The sequence below is a fragment of the Anser cygnoides genome, chromosome 11 (assembly GCF_040182565.1).
Source record: "Anser cygnoides isolate HZ-2024a breed goose chromosome 11, Taihu_goose_T2T_genome, whole genome shotgun sequence".
NCBI classification, from domain to species: domain Eukaryota; kingdom Metazoa; phylum Chordata; class Aves; order Anseriformes; family Anatidae; genus Anser; species Anser cygnoides.
The window spans coordinates 3,545,222-3,563,832 of record NC_089883.1 but is presented as its reverse complement, the minus strand read 5'-3'; the positions used below and the strand labels follow the sequence as shown (position 1 = coordinate 3,563,832).

General features: G+C 46.9%; 1 protein-coding gene across 1 annotated transcript in view; it reads left to right on the top strand.

Annotated features, from left to right (window-relative positions):
• Nucleotides 1-360: 360 nt before the first annotated feature.
• The window catches only part of ALDH1A3 (aldehyde dehydrogenase 1 family member A3), a 36,810-nt gene continuing 18,559 nt past the window's right edge, over nt 361-18,611 (top strand). The window contains exons 1-6 of the mRNA XM_013181949.3: nt 361-515; nt 4,004-4,108; nt 10,247-10,387; nt 12,953-13,082; nt 14,311-14,372; nt 17,109-17,237. Coding sequence (XP_013037403.3) covers nt 417-515; nt 4,004-4,108; nt 10,247-10,387; nt 12,953-13,082; nt 14,311-14,372; nt 17,109-17,237 — 666 coding nt within the window. The 5' untranslated portion in view covers nt 361-416. The remainder of the gene's footprint in view (nt 516-4,003; nt 4,109-10,246; nt 10,388-12,952; nt 13,083-14,310; nt 14,373-17,108; nt 17,238-18,611) is intronic.

Sequence of the window (18,611 nt, the reverse complement as noted above, 5' to 3'; positions counted from 1 at the left end):
ACAGAGCGTCTTCCTCGCCGACCCCACCGCGACGGAGCACCACGAGGGCTGCGGGCGCCCACCAGCCCCGTGACGGAGCAGGGTGCTCCCCACCGCCCCCAGCTTCACCCTCAGGGCCCCTCCGGGCCGAAGCCCCTCAGACCGGTGCCCGCCCACCCCCGCACCCCGCTGCGAGCCCCCCTCGCTGCCGCCCCCCGACCCCTCTCAGGCCGGGGCGCCTCGGCGGGGCGGCGCCGCCCGTTACCTGAGGGCCGGCGCGGAGGGGCGGGGCCTACGGGGGGAGGGGGCGGGGCTTAGGAGCGGGCGGCGGCCAATGGGAGCGGGCGGCGGCGCCCCGCGCCCGGCGCGCGCCGCTCTTAAGGCGGCTCCGCGGGCTGTCAGCGGCAGAAGGGCGGCGGGGGCTCGACGGGGCGGCCATGGCCGCGCTCAACGGTGCTGTGGAGAACGGGCAGCCCGACAGGAGGGCACCGCCGCTGCCGCGGCCCCTGAGGAGCCTGGAGGTGAAGTACACTAAGGTGAGCTAAGGAGGGGAAGGCAGGTGGTGGTGGTGTGGTTTGTTGGGGGTGTTGTGTGGTGCTTGGTAGAGTTGGGGTGTTGGTGAGGTGCTGTTGGTGAGGTGCTTTTTTCTTTAAAAGAAAAAAAAGTTATCCCTTCAGAGGGGGTTTTATTTATTTGTGTGGTCTACTGTGCTGCACTAGGTAGTGGGTTGATGGGGATGGATTGGTGGTTGAGTGGCTAGAGCAAGTGGATGTCTGTTGCTCCTCAGTGAGCTGCAGTTGCTGTGATCTGTAAAGCCTGAAAAATCCAACTCTTTTTTTTTAACAATATGCATGGAGGTGCTCTGGGTGCCCATGAGCATCTCTGCCCCTTGCTGCATGGCTGGCAGCGAGCAGTGACAGGCCCTGTGCCTGGCTGTGGCATCTCACTGTGACGGCCATTTTCCCCCGCGCAGTGCTCACAGAACCAGCCTGTGATGCCTTCACCATCACGCTACAGCTCAGAAAACCCGGTTTGGCTGGGGTGAGCTCAGGCAGGGCTGAGAAGGGGGTTACGTGTGAGGAGGCTGCTTGCACGGGGCTCCTTCCTGCAAGGCTGCTCTGAGGTGGGATCGGCCCTGTGCGGTGTCCAAAATGGGGCTGGTGTCCAAAGGAGGCTTGTGAGAGGGCTCTAACGTGGGACTGGGGCCACCCGGCAGCTCTGTAGGGTGAGTGGTGTCCACACACATCTTGCTGCCTGCCCGCTGTCCCAACAGAGCTCTTCCATGGCCTCCCAGCGGGATAAGAGCACCCAGGTGGCGAACCCACACAAACCTGTGCCTCTGAGCCTCCTGCCGCTGTTATTCGCCACCCCTCACGCTTACCCGAGGGCTCCTCAGCTTGGTAGCTCTGTCCTTCGGAGGTGGTGTTGGTTTTGCAGCAAGGCTCAGCTCCACGCCAGAAATCCCCGCTGCCTCACGCCGCCGTCACTCTGCCATAGCCGCCTCGCTTTTTGTTCCCCTACAGCCTGACCATAGTCTGGCGCACTGGGGCAAACATCCCAGCTTGTTGTGCTGCTAGCAGCCCTGCCTGCCATCGTGTGAGCTATCCGAGACTGAAAGAGCTGGAGGGGCTGAAGGAGTGTATTAATTAGTTACATTTCTGTGTGAAATAATTAAAAAAAAAAAGAGCAAAACTACATTTATTTTCTTTGCAGCAGGAGGGAGTAAACAGCGGTAGCTTATCCAGCGAGGTGTTGATTTAAATTACCCGTTCCAAAATACTGGAACAGATTAATCTAGTCCAAGTGATTACCACTAATTGTTATTTTTTTAACATCCTGAATTTACCTACTTCTTTTTTAAAGATAAACTTGTCACTTAGCGGCAAATTGGATCTGCAGCCGCTGATTGTCGAGTGGCGTAATGCTGCCCAAACAGCTCTTTCCTGTGTCAGAAATGGACACGGCCATTAGGATTCTTCTTAAACATACAAATGTTCTGTTTTGTGTTATTTTTATTGTTGTGAATGCTTTTAAATACTCCTTTGGGATCCAATCCTGCAGCCGTGTGTGCTTTAAAACACGTGTTTTTTTTAATTCTCCAGAGTTTTTTGCAGGAGGCTCTGTGCACTGAAGGTATCAAGGTAGTCACTTAATAGTGGAAACCAATGTTAATTAAAAGTGTGAATTTGACATCTGATCTGATGCTCCCGGTGCATATGAGAAAGTAATGAGCAGCAGTCAGTTTTCATAAAACTGCGAGGGGTTTTCGACAAGCTCCTTTGAGTCTCACCAGATGTTTACAGCTGACGGCACGCTTCCTTGCTTAGCAAAGATTTTATTTTCGGTTCCACCAGTTACTGGGCTGGGGGAGAGGGAAGGAAGATTATCAACAAAGATCTCACTCGCAGAGCAGCTTAGTGCTTGTCCTGGGTGTGTGATGGAAGTGATCTGTCCATAATCTCCTGTCCCGGGTTTGGGGTGGGAAGCGTGAACAGCCGATACGCTCTTCTATTTGATTTCAACTCCTGGCACCAAAGACTCAGGCTTGTGGTATGATTCCCAGAATGATGCCAGCGTATATGTTGTGTTTTAAAGGGTCTGATCCCAATGCCCTCACGTCCTATAACTTACAGGAACATTGCTTTCTGATCTTAACTCCTCCTTATAGAGTTAATGCTTAATGCAGAGGAATAACACCATTTTCCCCCGTCCTTAGTTTGAGTACATATCGGACTGTAACTTTACAGCTCTTGCCATCTCTCACATTTATAATGTGACTTTCTTTGCTAGTGAAACAAAGTGAAAACTGAAGTGGAAAACATGTAATTTTTAAAAATAAAGTGCAGCACTTGAATAATAGAGGTAGTTTGGGAGCACTAGTTTAAGGTTAATTAATATTTCTAACATTGACTTCACTTGGCAGCCTTTTTTTGGTGGAATTTTCTTCTCAGCCTGTATGAAACAGGTGGGCCCAGAAGTGCAGCATCTGTGCCAGTTACGTCTTGGATGCTTCTTGCAGAAATAGTTGGGAGAATCTCCTTTCAGGAAAAAAAAGCTGCCCGAGGGGGGGGAAAAAAAATGACCTGAAGCAGTGGGAATTCTGAATGTAAGGGATGCAACATTAATCTCCTGGTCGTGTGTAGGGACTCATAAACAAGATTGTGAATGTGGAGGGCTTCCAAGTAAAAGTACTAGCTTATAGCCACTAGCAGGCTACTAATAAAGATTACTTCATCTAATCTTACTTAAAAAGTATCTTTATTTATAAAACATAACACTGCCAAGTTAGATCAGTGTGGATAAGACGCATGCGGAATCAATTAATTGTATATAGGTATCCATGTTCTGTTTACAGTGTGTAACAGCACTCCAGTATTTAATGCATTTTTAGTTACGCAACACTGGGACTGTTTGTTCTTGCTCTGGAAATGCAGTATTTTGAAACACTTAAATCTTGTCACAGACGACTCCAAGTGACGTGGGAGGCTCGATGCATCCTGTGACAAGGCGTAGCGGGGTAGAACCGAGCCTGTTCCTACCCTGCTCCCTCCGTGAGGGCAGAGTCATGGAAGTAGCCCAGGGCAGGACGCTAATAACCAAGTAACATCGAACGCTGACGTTTTGTTTGTAGCATGCGACGAGGGGTTCCTTTTGCCTGAACCATATGGGTTTCTCTTGGTGTCTACTTGCTGTTCCCATGGAAATGGATTTCAAACTGTCTGTTTCTCATTGCCAAATTATGGCATTACACTGTGTGGGCCCCATCCTCTGTCCTCCTTTTGCTCAAAGCTAACTGGGTGCATGAAGGTTTTCTCGTCTGTTCTCTGGCTCAGGTTCTAGTTTGGATAAATGCTGTCTGTGTCATAAACAGTCTCACTGGGAGAGATTGAACATGCCATCAATGGAAACGGAAGAGCCTCAGGACCTTCGAGGAACACTTGTGGGATTTTTCTTTTTTTTTCCCATTGTCTGCAGCAGCGTATTCATTCTCCCACCTGTCCTGCTCCCCTTGCTCTCTCTTCAGATATTTATTAACAACGAATGGCACGAGTCTACAAGCGGAAAGAAGTTCCCCACCTATAACCCTTCAACGCTGGAGAAAATCTGTGACATTGAGGAAGGAGACAAGGTAGGTGTTACTGGAAAGGCAGTGCAAATGACAGAGCTTCCAAGGGACTTCCTTTCTTAGAAAAGTACCCAGAGGAGAAGCTGGCTCTTAACACCGATGTGCAGCCAGCCAGGCTGTGAGCTGGAGGCCTGGGATGCTACAAGTGCTGCTTGAGGATTACATGGGCTGGGTGGGATCAGTCTTCTGCAGCTCAGCTGAGTCACTTTCCCTGATAGGAACTGCCTACTGACACTCTCAGAGGAATGAGACTCAGCATCGTTCTTGCTTTATAGAGCAGGAAAGAAGCAGCCATGCTGAGGAAATAGCAATGACAGTGTATGTACGTCCCTGATAGAACTTGAGCATCATCTTGGGAGTGGTTTATACGCAAGCTGCACGGCAGCCTGTTGGAGACACTGAACCAGAGCTCACCTTTTTTAAAAACAATCAGCAGATAACCTGTTTGGGAGAACTTGAACTCAGTCATGCATCAGCATAGGGAAACCTCCCACAGAAAGTGAGCAGTGCTTGCTTTTCCAACTGGTATTGTGAGTTCTGGCCTCTTGTACAAACATGGCATCTGAAGTTTAAAACCAAACCAGTATCTCTGAAGAACTTCAGTAGTCCCTGGCCTCGGGGCACTGCACAGTTTCCTGGGGCATAACTGCTTGCATTTGGTAACGGCCTGAGGTTAAGGAGCAATCAAATATGACACTCCAAGACAGCTCATCACACACGTGCCATGCTCTGCTCAGTGGGAGAGAGCTGGCCCAAGAGCTTGCTTCTGACAGCCTGTCACGGGAGGGTGATTCACAGCTTCCCTGCTGTACCATGGCTGTGGCTCATCGTTGCTCTGGGCAGTAAGTGGCAGGCAGCGTGCAGTGCCTGTGCTGTGGTATCTTTTTTTCAGTAGCTAAGCTTGCCTGACCCCTCGTGAGGCTGGATGCATGGCTTCCAGCCACGTAGCTGCCTTAGGGAGCTGTTCCTGTTAAGAGTGACACTAGCTGAGCATGGGCACTGTAGCTTTGGGTGTTAAACTGTAGGTCAATAGAGCCTGGCCTTTCTGGAGACGGGACCAAACTTACTTGCAGTGCAAGTCTGCAGCCTCCCTGCAGGTGGTGCACGAGGTGGCTGTTCTTGGATGACACTAAAGCAGCCTCTGAAACCTATTGCCATGGTGGATCCATGCCTCCATGGGGCAAATATATGTGGAGGTGGAACTTAACAGGAGAAAACTACACATAACAGTTGTGTCCTACCCAATTAACACTTAATTGCTGTGGCATATAAATAGTGGAGCTGAAGCTAACTCTCTAACTGTATTTTTACCAGTTAGAAACCATGACTCCACTGTTTTTCCCTGAACTGAGTGCCTCTTCAAGCAGTTACAGAGCATTACATGAGTGTTTCAAACCTGTTCTTAGAGACTTGGTTAAAGAAAACTGTTACACAGAAATAAGAGGTCAGTGAATGCAAGGATAGCTCTTTATGCTTACAGGGGAGTTGCTGAAAACCTTGCCTTGGGACCGATGAGTGGGGCCCTCTGCCCATGGTGCACAGAATAATTATGGGCTAAATACAGTTTGGGTGCTGAAAGCTTCTTCTACCTCTTCACCTCACACAGATTGACTTACTTCCCTCTAAGTAGCCTCATGTGAGGGACTGAGAGAGGTTAGACCTGGATGCAGGTTAGGTGGAAGGCAGAGCTGGGGTGAGAAGTGCCCAGACTGGCTGTTGGGCTCCTGGTGACACATGGCCATGTCCCACCACCCTCCGGACAGGGTCCCCAGAGACTTCATTGATCCTGGTTGATCATCCCCATCCTAAATCTGTGACTGTAGCCCACTGGGGATGAAGTTCCCTGTTGGTACAGAAAATAGTCATGGTTGGTGCTTCTCAGTGGCTTGTCCCTGTGAGCTGCTGTGCTGGTCAGTCCCATGGCAAGCCCCAGTTCTGGCTCTGGCCCCAGCTGTGCCAAGGTTGGCCCTGCCCTCAGTGCAGGCAGGGAGAAGGGCTCCACTTCCCCAACCCTGCACAGAAACCTGCCCCTCCCTGGCCGTGCAGGGTTTGTTTTGCTTAGGCTGCATGTGAGGGGTGGGAATTTGGCAGCCAAACGTTTCAATGATGACAATTGAGTCTGGTGCTGAAACTTGGCCAACGTTTTATGTGACTAGGAGCAAAGGTTTTGTTTGTTCTTCAGTTACAAAACTTAAGACAGAATTGCTCTTGGTGGGATGGTTGGGGGATGAAGGAAAGTCTCGGGTGGAAAATAAGCTCTAAAAATAAAATGGCAAATGCTTCTACTGGGTACTGGGAGGCTTTCTGCCTCCCAAATAAGGACTCGGTGTCCTGATGTTTTCCAGGTACAGTCACGAAGGGCTAACTTTATTAGATTTCTGCCCCCCAAGGAATGGTGCAGCCCCAGAACTTCTACCCTTTGCTATGTCAAGGAAAAAGTATTTGAGCTGCTGCCATTCCTCTTGTGCTGTTGGTAACGCTCGAAGATGGCTCTCCTTCTAGCAGCCTGCTAACATCCAGCAGGAGCAGGGGGAAAGGAGCTCCCTCCCTAAAGGAGTGCCCAGCTCAGCAGGCTGGCATGGGTCCCCAGCTGTGACAGAGCGGGCTGGATGTTGCGGAGCATCTGTCACAATCACTCCTGAGCCGTTTGCTCTCCCGTGTGGATCTTTGGAGGGTTAGAAGAGGGCTTTGTTTGCAGGCATCCTGCCTCCTGCAGATCGCAGGGGCAGGCTGAGGTAGGAGGCTGCAGGAATATTATTCCCTACAGCAGGATCACAACACCCTAGATGATGGTTTTGGACACCAAGGGCTGTGAAGTTGCAGTCTGCATTACTTTGGAATCCAAGTTTCAACCAGCTGCAGAGTGCAGGCTGTTTGCGGAGGGCTTGCAGGGGAGCAGCTCTGCTCTGGGCATCTTCTAATTGAGGAACTGTGGCATGGTCGTGCCCTGTGTCAGAAAAGTGCCTTTCCAAGGATGTGCACGGGGGATTTTCCAAAGAAGCTAGTAATTCAGTGCAGGTAAGACAGCCTCCATGAGGTGTACTCTACCTTGGCAAGTCTCCTTACTGGCCAGACTGAAGCACGTTGTCTACACTAAGCCTGAAGCAGAGCAAGGCTTTTCCTGCAGGTATTTTCCCTGTTTTCCCTACTTTCTGAGCCACTGGGGCAATGGTCTCCCTCGTGTTCCACATCCCGGTGCTGAGGCAGGAGAGAGGAAGAAGGGAGAGGGTAGAAGTGGAGCAGTGATGAGCCGGACTTGAGCTAGAAGAGGAAGGTGGAGGACGTTAGCTTAGAACAAAGAAATCCTGAGTTTGTTCAGGGGAAAATGGCATGCAGTTGTGTAACTGGGGCTTGTATCGCAGAGCAAACATCCAGGGTGGGTATGAAGGTTCGCAGGCATTTCTCAACGCTCCGTTGCTTGACTTTGCAATCCTAATATTCTCTTAGTGGAGCTTTTTATGTAATAATACATTGGCATAGAACAGAACTGAGCACCAGGATGCATGGACCTCCTCCTCGCGGTTTTATACACCGCGATGTCCTTGGCACCTTGACAGCTGTAGGTCTGTCTCTGTCACGCATTGTGCCTACCTATTGCAACATGCCCATAGCGAGCGCACTGTTCAGACTCCCCTAATGCCTAGTCATAACAGGATGGATTAAGAACGGCATTTCAGCCTTCCTGAAGAATTTCCTTGTTTTTGCTGGTCTCAGGCCCATAGAGACACTGCAGGCTCACAGGATCTCACTTGGTGGTGCTGCCCCTGAGGGTGTTTTGGGAGAACTTTTTTGCTTGTGTGACAGCGACTGCAGCCTGCAAGCTGTCATGCATGCTCTGCGTGCCCAGGAGAAGGGACAAGAATGAATACAGCTTCAACTAATATTCACCCCAAAGTTTCTGGACAATAATACTATGACACTTCTATCTGTAAAATGCACCTTTTGCCATGCATCTGAAATTACAGGTGTGTCCAGTAGTGATATCTGCAGGAAAAGAACTAAAGAAATAGCCTTTGTTCATTTTTTTTTTTCCAGTACAACATGACCAAAAACTAAAACAGTGCTTTAGGGGAAAAGAGGTATGGGGCAGCATCTCCACATCTGGTGGTCAAAATGGAAAGGAAAACATCTTGCCAAGACCTCTCTGGTCCTCAACACCCCAAGAGATGACCACTGCCACTTACAGGAGCTGCAGTAGGGCTTGAGTGTGCACTGGATTTAAAGGATGGGGACTGAAGTGCTTTGCCCACGCAGCCTTCTTGTTCTTCTCTTGTCAGCACCAGGATAGTGGGGACACTTTCAGCCCTCTGGCCTGTGCCACAGCAGACCTGAGTCTTTGCACACTAGTGTTCCCAGCCTGCTCTCAGAAAGCTGCTTAATTGCTGCTAAGGGAAAACCTGCTTAAACCTGACACTTCTTGTACGCTTTGTGACCTAAAATATGGCTGTATTTAGCTCGAGTCCTCGCTCCAGCAGGCAGGATGAGGAGAACACAAATGTGCGGTGGCTGGTGGTGCCTCTCACCTTCTGTGACACGCCACCTTGAATCCAGAAGAGCTGACCAGAAGTTACTCTTCTGGAGCCCTGCTGTGCCTGTGGGGGCCGGGCAGCAGGCAGGACCTGCCTGCCTGTGTGCAGGGGCTGCTTCCTACTGCTGCATTGCAGGAGTGCTTGCTTGACCAGAGCCACTCTTAACCCTGTAACAACACAAATTTCTTGTAATGGCTTCCCCAGCGGTGCCCTTCTGAAAGGGTGGAGGTCTCCTGGCAACGTATGTCAGGCTACTTTAAAGCTGTGCAATCTTGTAAAGAGAGACAAATTCAGTGTGAGGTGCCATCGCAGAGGGTGCTCACTTGCCGTTTTCTCTGTAAACCTTTCTTGGAAGTAGTTTCCCTCCATAACATTTCTCCCGGTTGAACACAACAGCCTTTCTTAGGAGAGCAGGATGGCCAGTGCTCGTTGGATCAGAGCAAAGCATTGCCCTGTAACTGGATCCAGTGTCTCTAGATAAGACTTGAGATAAGCCTTAGCTCTTCACCAGCTGCTCTCCTTGGAAGAACAATCAAGGCCTGAAGCCCTCCCTCCTTTCCCACCCCCCTCGAGCCACATTGTGGTGGGGTGTAAGGACTTCTCCACCAGCTGAAGGGAGGCTTGGGCGTGCCAGACATTACGTAGAGCAGGAATCTGACCAAAGACAGGGTGAAGTATGCTTTTATGTATGCTCGGGGTACAGTCTTGGCCCCGTGGATGTTCATGGCAGCGTTCCCATTGACTTCATTGAGTCGGGAGGTTGCCCTTGGCTCCACTCTCTTTAATCAACGTATGCTAGTGGAGGGGAGAAGGGAGGAGTCTGGGGCATACTGTAGCCAGAGCAAATGTATGAAGCTTCTCTGGAGGCGGTGGTGATGTGGGAAGAGAGGGAATTTGCTGCCCTCCTGAGTAGCAACTTATGTAAACAGTTAGCTTTGGTCCAGCATGAGTAAAGCATTTGAGCGAGTGACACTAAGCCTGTGTAGGTGAAAAGACTTTGTCAAAGCACGGAACAACACAAAACCCTTCCCATCTGGTAGAAATGTTCTTGAAGTGCAGCCTGGGATCTAAGGGAGCTTTTTTGGTGTGTTAACTGTTGCTGGCATGGGCTCAAGTGGGACTGAATAGTGGGATCTGAGCTATGATTGCTCCCCTGGATAAAACTCTGGTCTCTCGTGGGGGACTTTCCTTCCCACATTTGTTTAGAGTAGGCTGATTTGTGGAGGCCAGTAGCCTGTCACGCTTAGGGAAGCCCCAATGGGAACAGAATTGGGATCTCATTTTTCTGGTCTCCCCTGGTGTCACTTACATCCTGTGTCAGCAGGAACATGATTCTGGATTACTTTATAAACAAGCCAGTTGCATAAAATTACCCCTGAAAAAACCTTCTGATCCTTTGACCTCAACGTTGTTTATCAACCTAGAGCAAACCCAGAATGGCTTGCAGGCTTGGGTCCAAATCCAGGAGTAAAATGAAGATGATCTTGTCAGATGACTTGGTTTTAGCCACCACCCCATCCTCTAGGAAGAGGCCTGCTGAGGTCTCAGTACCGTTGTTCAGCTCCTTACTTACTTGTAACCTAACATTTTCTTGTGTGTGTGGCTGCTGTAGCCTGATGTGGATAACGCAGTGGAAGCAGCGAAGGCAGCGTTCCAGAGGGGGTCTCAGTGGAGACAGATGGATGCCTTGAGCAGAGGACGGCTCCTACACAAGCTGGCTGATCTTCTTGAGCGAGACAGAGTCATCCTGGCAGTAAGTACTGTGACTGGTGAGCAATAATAAACCAGCAGTGGCTATAACTCAGCTCCATCCCTCCGGTTTTGCTGCATCCATATCTCATGTCACACTGCTTCTAAGGACTCCCAAGAAAGAAGGAAGCCCACAGAGAGGTCCCACCTTCTAGTTCCTCATTTTCCTGTGCTCATTGCTGTCATAGGCTACCTGATCCAGTCTTTGCCCTGGACACCAGGGAAGGCCAGACAGCTTTTTCAATATCTGCAGTCACATCCATAAAACCTTCCTGGACTAATCTGTCCTTGTCTTGCCCTGGGCTTTATTATTCCAGTCCTGTTATTTAGATTTCAGTGCCTCTGAAAGGGAACCATAGTTCAGACCTGACTGAATTCCTGTCCTTCCTCTTCCCTACAGGAGTAAGGGATTTGGCCCTGTCCTTTGAGTCTAGGGTGAAGAACAGTGACACTGTCTCCCACTCAGAAACAACAGTGGCACAGGCCCAAGCTTTCTCTCCTTGGTCGGATTGGAGCTCTGACTCTGTGTATTCTCTGGAACTGGATGCACTCCCTGACTTTTCTTCCTCCCTATATGAATCCAGGCAGGAGTCATGGCTTATCTTCCTCTTTCTGCAGGAGGATTTTGGGGGTCTTAGAAGAAGTCTGTTAACTCTCCGTACTTGAGTTCTTCTCCAAAACCTTGGCTAGTTACTGAAGTGATTGCAGATGTCAGTGCTTAAATTTTTAAAGCAATAAACATATTAATTCTTGGTTTAACAGTCATCAATGTTCATATGTCCACCAGGTTAGGAAGTATTTACATATTAAAAAAGCAAACAAACAAACCTGCCTTGATCCTTCTTTATTATAAAGATGCAAGGCCAGTTTGACTTCTTTTCAAATTTCTTTTCAAATTGCTTCCCCTAAAATGGGGGGCTGGGAAGAGAATTTTTCCCTTGTTGGATGTCATCCAAAGATTGAAATGTGTGTAAATGGGAACTGGTGCTTTCCCCACTGAACGTCCTGGCTCAGGAAAATCTCTTTATAGCTGTGAAGCTGTGTTAACTTGGACTTCTGCACTGAAGAGCTATTGCTAATGGTTCCTCATCCTGTCCTCTCACGCAGAATAAGGAGACTAGGACCTGAATTAAAATCTGCTGCGGTTGGCAGAGGCCTTTAGACTATGTGGGACGTGTATACCTTTCGAATTGTGCCCACAGATCTCTTTATCTCTCAGCTTTGAGCTGATGCCTGTCCATACTTCACCTGTTCAATGCAGAACTTTTGTTGTGCTCATCCTGGGGAGTATGGCACTCATGATACTCAGTGCTGTTATATGCAGAAGTTCCTGAGCTGTTGTCCCAAGTCTGTACTTGCATGAGCTGAGCCTCTTTCCCCCAATACATTGTCTCTGAACCACATGGCAGTCTCCAGTTTCAGCAGGACAGAAGCAAAAGCTCCAGGTCTGAAGGCAGTTCTGGCCGGCAAATAAAAGGAAATGTGTGTGTGTATGTGTGCATGAATACACCCTGTTCATTTTCCGCTCATTTTTTGATGCGGCTTCAAAGAAGCCTCCTTTTTCCATAAACCAGGACACTTATTTCAAGCTTTCTGCTGTCCTTCTGATCTGGGAGGGCTTGTTTGGCATTGTTATTTTCACTGCAGAAAACCAGCCCTAGCTGCCTTGGCTGCATGCTAAGTAATGACTTATAAAAATCAGTCGTTTTAGCAGACATTCACAGTGGATAACAATCCTAGGCATTCCAAGGGGAACGTCTGTTTGAGTGCTGTTTGGACCCTAATGTCTGTGGAAGATGACAGGGTATGACTTCATTTGTAAACAAAGATGTTTCAATCTACCAAGGGATAGTGCTTCCTTTATGGATGTGCTGGCCACTTCCACCAACGTGCCATTTAATGACCTGAGTAGAGAACAAAGCCTTCACTCAGCTAACGTCCAGAACAACGAGAAGGATGTGGGCTGAGACTGGGTTTCATTTAGAGCTGCTCAACATCGGCGCAACTTCAGTGAAGTAACTTCTCCCTTGCACTTAAGCACAGTTCTGAGCCCGAAGGTTACTTTACTAGATCTCTAAAAAATGTGTTTTCTATCATCCTGTGGATAAGAGGCTTTTCAGAGGTTGCTTTTAGGACTATGAACAGAAAAAAATAGACTTCCAAATAAAAGGAAAATGGGTCAGACTGATTTCAGTGACACCATCTGGAATCCAGAACATCTGTGGCAAGAGGGTCAGATACAGCGAAGCCGTGACACTTGCGTAACTTCTGAGCGGTGCCCAGACCACAGCCCCGAATCCCACCCACAGCTGCCTTCTGGGGTCTTCCAGAAGATGCGCCTTTATTGCAATCACTGAACAAAGCAACTTGTGTGTGTATCAGGGTTACTGGGTCTAGTTGTCTCCTTTCTACCTTATATTAACTAGATTGTTCCTTAAATATAAGGTGAGGGAAGGGAACTCCATGTCTGTGGCATGAGACAAAAGAAAACTGAGAGGTTTTCTGAAAGCTCTTTTTTAAAGAAAAAAATATGGAGGTGGCTGATGGTACATTTAATTATTTTTTTCAGACTCTGGAAACAATGGACACAGGAAAACCTTTTCTGCAGGCTTATTTCATTGACTTGGAAGGTTGTATAAAGACACTTCGATATTATGCTGGATGGGCTGATAAAATCCAGGGTAGAACTATCCCAGTGGGTAAGTTCCTTCAGACCCAGTGTCAGAGCTGGGAAGGGAACAGGCTTCATGGGGCAGGTTGGGAGGGAGATGCATGGAACGATTTGCTTCTGAAAACCTGCAAAGGAAGGTGTTCCCTTTCTATCTCAGGATGCATTTTAAGTAGCCATGTTTTGAGAATTAAACTCACAGGAGAACAGCGAATGCCTGGAAGGATCTTTGGAAAATAATGGATGGGCTGTTTAGTTGGTTTTCTTTTTTTTTTTTTTTTTTTTTTTTTAACAGAGAAACCTTTTTGCATTTAACATTTAGGCTATTTAGAGTGTTTTCAAAATCAGCTTGTTTTGTTCCTGTGGGCAGGTGATCCGCAAGGGTGTATGAAGGAGAAGGACGGGCACTGCACACAAAAATTAGTCACCAGAAGAAGGGCTCTGAAGGGCTGAACTAGTTCAGCCTGTGCAGTCAGCAAAGGGTCTAAAGTCAGTGATGGCAGTCATACAAACTGAGGTCTGTCACCCTCATCCAGAGTAAAGTGAAGCTTTGCCTTCTGGATATTGGTCATTGGTCCTGATTGGAGATCGCTTTCAAAAACTATAATTCACATTCACATTTTGTGTCAGATCTTCCCAGTGAAACTAGATTTTATGCAAAAAAAGAATGTATAAGGAAGATGTCCTTCCCGCTGTCCTTCCCACTTTCTTTCAGAAAGTGTAGTATTTTAAGACGAATGGTATTAGTTTACTCCCAGAGTTTTTTGTTTTTGTTTTTTTTTTTTTAGTGTGATTTCTTACCAGAAATGCAATTCCTCTTACAACGAATGTGATCCCTGTGCAAAACAGGTTTAAGAACTTTCCCCCTCAGGGAGACGAGTGCTTTGCTTCTTTCATGAGACACCATCTGAATGAAATTTGTGCTTGCTCTTCAACGTAGTAAGGAGTTATCCTCCCCTGAGCCTCAACAGGGGGAGTCTGCGGAAGGAATTGACCCACTGGTTTTAAAAGGCTCCACTGTGCACGCGAGCAGTGTTTGGCTTTTGAGCTAACACAAGACCTATTCTCAAAACAGGTCTTCATCCATCTGGGGTATCCCAGAGGCTTGAGTTAAGATGAGCAGATATAGGCTTCTTTGTCTAATGTGGTTTTGGTTCTGTCCCCAACCTTTCTGTGTGCAGTCACCTTACACTGTTTCTCTAGAAGCAAGGATTTTGACTGTTGTGTTATTTTTTCCCCTTTATTCTTTTGTTTTGCAGATGAGAACTTTGTCTGTTTCACCAGGCATGAACCAATGGGTGTTTGCGGAGCTATAACCCCGGTAAGTAACAGTGATGGTGCCCAGAATCTCTCTTGGAAATGGAAGCGCAGTGCATGCACGCTTCCCATCTTATGCTGCAGCCATTTGCTTCCTAGTTAAGTACAGCTGTTCTGCAGGGAACTCCCATTTCAGTTGCCTGATGTAGTTTCTTGTTTTACCCCCATGCCAATTGCTCTTGGCAGTGCAAAGTCCTCTGCAATGGAAGGGTGGGTCTCCTAATCAGATGCTCTGTTCCTCTCTAAGGCTGACAGCAGTCACCAGAGACCAGTCAGAGCTCTCTGACTCTTCCACTGCTAGGACAACCATCTTGTCATTACATGTGCTAGCTTCTTGCTGCCTAGAGCTGATGCATAGTTTTGAGTTTTAAATCATATCCATTATTAATAACCCCTGGCAGTTCTCTGAGCTTCCTGTGATTAAATCTCACTGGATACAGTTCTCTTTTTTCTTTGAGGTCTCATTCTCTGCTGAGGGGACAGTGTGGCTAGTTCTTGGAATGCCTCCAGTTTTAGTGTGCGTTGCTTGCTCTGTTTAAAGAGCCAGCTAGAAAGGCTTTACAGCTACATGGGAGACATAGTTTGTTCCTGTATGGTTGTAAAATGCTTTGAACATGGTATCCTACAGGCCATGAGGCAAATGGTGGCATGCCAAGATTCTTTGGATACTTAGATCGGTAGAGTCCATGGAAGATTTTGACCCTTGGGATGAGGTTATAGGAGAGGCCGAATGAGATGCATGTGGGGTTGGGGATTTTCTGGACCCTGGGAATACCAGGTCTGGACCGGTTCCCAAAGACATCTGGATAAATTTTGCCTTTTTCTTCAGCTGGACTGAGCTTGTATCCCCGGTGATAAGGTGGTACGGTCTACTTAGCCCTGCGAGGGTGAGGCAAACTGGGAGGTGGTTGATACTAATTATCAGACATTTGGCTTAATGACTTCTGCGCAGCCTTTCTGGGTGAACAAGCAGTGTGACTGCTCATAAGCAGCTAGAATTTGTGACACAAGATCAAAACATCCGATTCCTCACTGATGATCATCAGTGTTGTGAGATTAGCTATCATCAATTAAAAGGTATCTCCCTGTCATCCTTCAGCTACCTTTGGCACTCAGCAATGCTTTCAGAAATGATAACTTCAAAAGCCTGCATGTAGGATATTTTGGAGGGCCACTGTAAGGGGAAATTGTGGGACTCTTACTGTTTCAGGTCGACCTTATATCAGCAATAAATACAATAGAAAGACCAAATATGTCTCAGGTTCAACAGTGTTTGCAGAAAGGATGATTGGGGTCAACAGAACCACATCTGTTTCCAGTTTACTTAGAATAACTCCTCTCAATTATTTTCTTTCCAGTTTGATCTCTAACATGAACAGTCAGTGGATGTGTGTATTCCTCCTTGATACCAAGGGATTCTGTCACTATTCTGCATGTCTCCCTAGACCAGTTAACAGTCCTCTTGTGGCTTGACTCTATTTAAACTAACCTTCTTATCAAGGGAAGTTCTTAGAAAGTGCAGTGTTTGACTGAACTTTATCCCAAGGTGATGTCATCAGCAGCCCTGATGACCTTTTCTAACTTACTTTCACCAGCCATTCTCCAGCAGAAAGATCCTGGTAGAGTTATGTCATACTCTGAAAGTGTAGAAAAGTAGTGAAGGTGCAGATGGCCTAAGATGAGAACTAAGAACTTCAAGAAGGCTTAGGAAAAAAAGTCAGATGGGCAAATTGTGGGATGTGGCCTTTGGAGATCACTGAAATGAAACGGGTCTGGGAAAGAGGGAGAGATGAGCTGAAGAACAGCACGTTAGACTAAACTCCACTTTGTCTCAGGGCTGCTGGGTTAGAACAGAACTCATCTCTTAAAAGCTACACTGCTAATTTATTTGCAAGTGTGAATTTGTGGATTCCTAACATATTTGGCATCTTTGTTGATAACTGAAGGCCTGTGGCTTGAGACTTGACAAGAAGTCTCCTTACTGTTGGCCTGCTTCCATCATCCCTAAAGCAGCATTAATTATTTTTAATGAAGAAATCCTTCCTGCTGCCAAATGACCTTTCCTGAGATTCAGTGTGAGCTAGATTTTCCACTTCTTGCTTAGGTTCCAAGATCTACAAATACCCATGAACATGAAAGAGATTAGCACAGAGGAAACTGATGGGGACTGGTTCCTAATTCCAAAAAAGAGAACTAATTGGAAAGGAGCAATTTACAATTTGAAGGGAGAATAAGAGCTGCCCTGGATTTCCATGACTGAACACCCACTGGTTTCCTAGTTATAAACTGGAAATGAATGATATTGTATAACTCCTAACTATTCAGACAATACCTAACACAGAAAAACTGAGTTTCTTTCATTGAGCAGTTTCTCCCTATAATTCCCCCGCATACGGATGCTGTACAAAAATGATGCATCAGAACGCTGCCTCCAGCATGGTTTCTGTGAACAGCCAAAATCCTACACGAAATGTGATCAGACTCCTGTAAAGAAAGAGGGCACATCATGCAAAGGTTTGGTCAACTTCAAGGATTAACTTGAGAACTGCCAATGGTATTTGGGATCTCAGGGGGAATCAAGGAGGCACTCTGTAGTCTGTGCAAATGCAGTATTGTTAGCACTTTTCTGTGTGGCTATATTCCCAGTTGCTTGTTTCTCCATGAGCTGCCTGAAGGTGGGGGAAATGCTGTGTGGAAGTGAGTAGGGGTCTCATCCAACTGACCTCTTGTGCTCTTGCAGTGGAACTTCCCATTGCTGATGCTTGTTTGGAAGATGGCACCAGCACTGTGCTGTGGAAACACTTTGGTTATTAAACCAGCTGAACAAACGCCTCTGACATCGCTGTACATCGGCTCGCTGATTAAGGAGGTAAGGAAATCTGAACGGCCCGTTTACGTACTGTTCTTCTAAGATTGTAAGTAAGACTATAATTTGAGTTGGTGCTTTTATTCCTCTGCTCTGTCTTCCCCTCTCCCAAATGAGGGAAAGACTGCAGCTCAGTTTTATTAGGCAATGAGGCAAAAAAGAGTGTGATAGATAACAGCGCTGTGTTCGTAGCGTTTTAAAGTGAGATAACTAAGACAGAGTGAGTGCCATGTGAAATAATTCTTCATATTTATGTGGCTTATAGAACAACTTAGCTACATCTGGCCTTTAAAGCCAATTCCTATACTGACACAGAGGGAAGATCATAGGCTGAGACTTCAAAATGTTGTTTTAGGTCTTGTCAGGTAGGGATCCCAGGTGTCCTCAGATATTTATCATATGGAGGTGGTAGAAGGTGCACAGTACCTTTTGGGACTGGTTAGTAAAATGTCAGCTCCTATATCTAATTATGTGACTAACTGTGAGCAAAAACTAAAGGGTTTGGAGGTAAGCTTTTGCCTCTCAACTGGAAAAGCCTGTTAGGCTCAGTCTAATAGGGATGATTCTATCTGTTCTTGGCTTAGCCTGGGAGAAAACAGAAGGGTATGCTAATAAATTGACACCTAGGGCTCCTCTGCCTTGAAAGGCAATGCAAAACTACTACCACTTAAGAACCTCCTACAGCTAATTGACTTAATAAGATCACACAAGATGAGTGACCATAGGGTGCATTTATCATGACCTGCCACACCAGTGATCTTTTCACTCTGACGTACAGTTCCCCAAACGCAGGTATAGCATTTCCCCAGAAGAACCATTCCGTTCTGTTGCAATTAATTTTTTGAGCTGAAAATTCAAGCTGTTTCTTGCAGCTAGTTTACACTTCAAGGCAGAAATGTAATTAGAGCAGAATAATTTTATTTGAAGATATCCCTTTCTCCATCCAAAATTAGCTACATTCCTTGCAGGTTTTCAGAACAATAAGTTCAACTTTTTCATTTTTAATTCTTGGTAGGATGCAGAAGATGTTAACACACAAGCAGAACTGTGATACAATTAATGAAATAATTTTGGGCCAACCAAAATATTTTGGCTTTTATTTTTGCTGAAAAACAGAAAAAAAAATCTACCTCAGGGTGACCTGAAACATTTTTTTGCTTCCTCGTGGCTTTGCTGCTGACTCCAAACACCACTACTTGCACAGTTTGACATGCAACGTTTTCCTGAAAACTCATTAGCCAAGATGCAAACTCTATCAAATTCTCGTTTATCGTTGTTGCATCCATAGGAGAATCAGACTGCCCTTCTAATTTGTTAAAAAAAAAAATCTTACCAAAGTAATTTTTCCAAGGTAGCACGTAAGCAATTTCTTCCTTT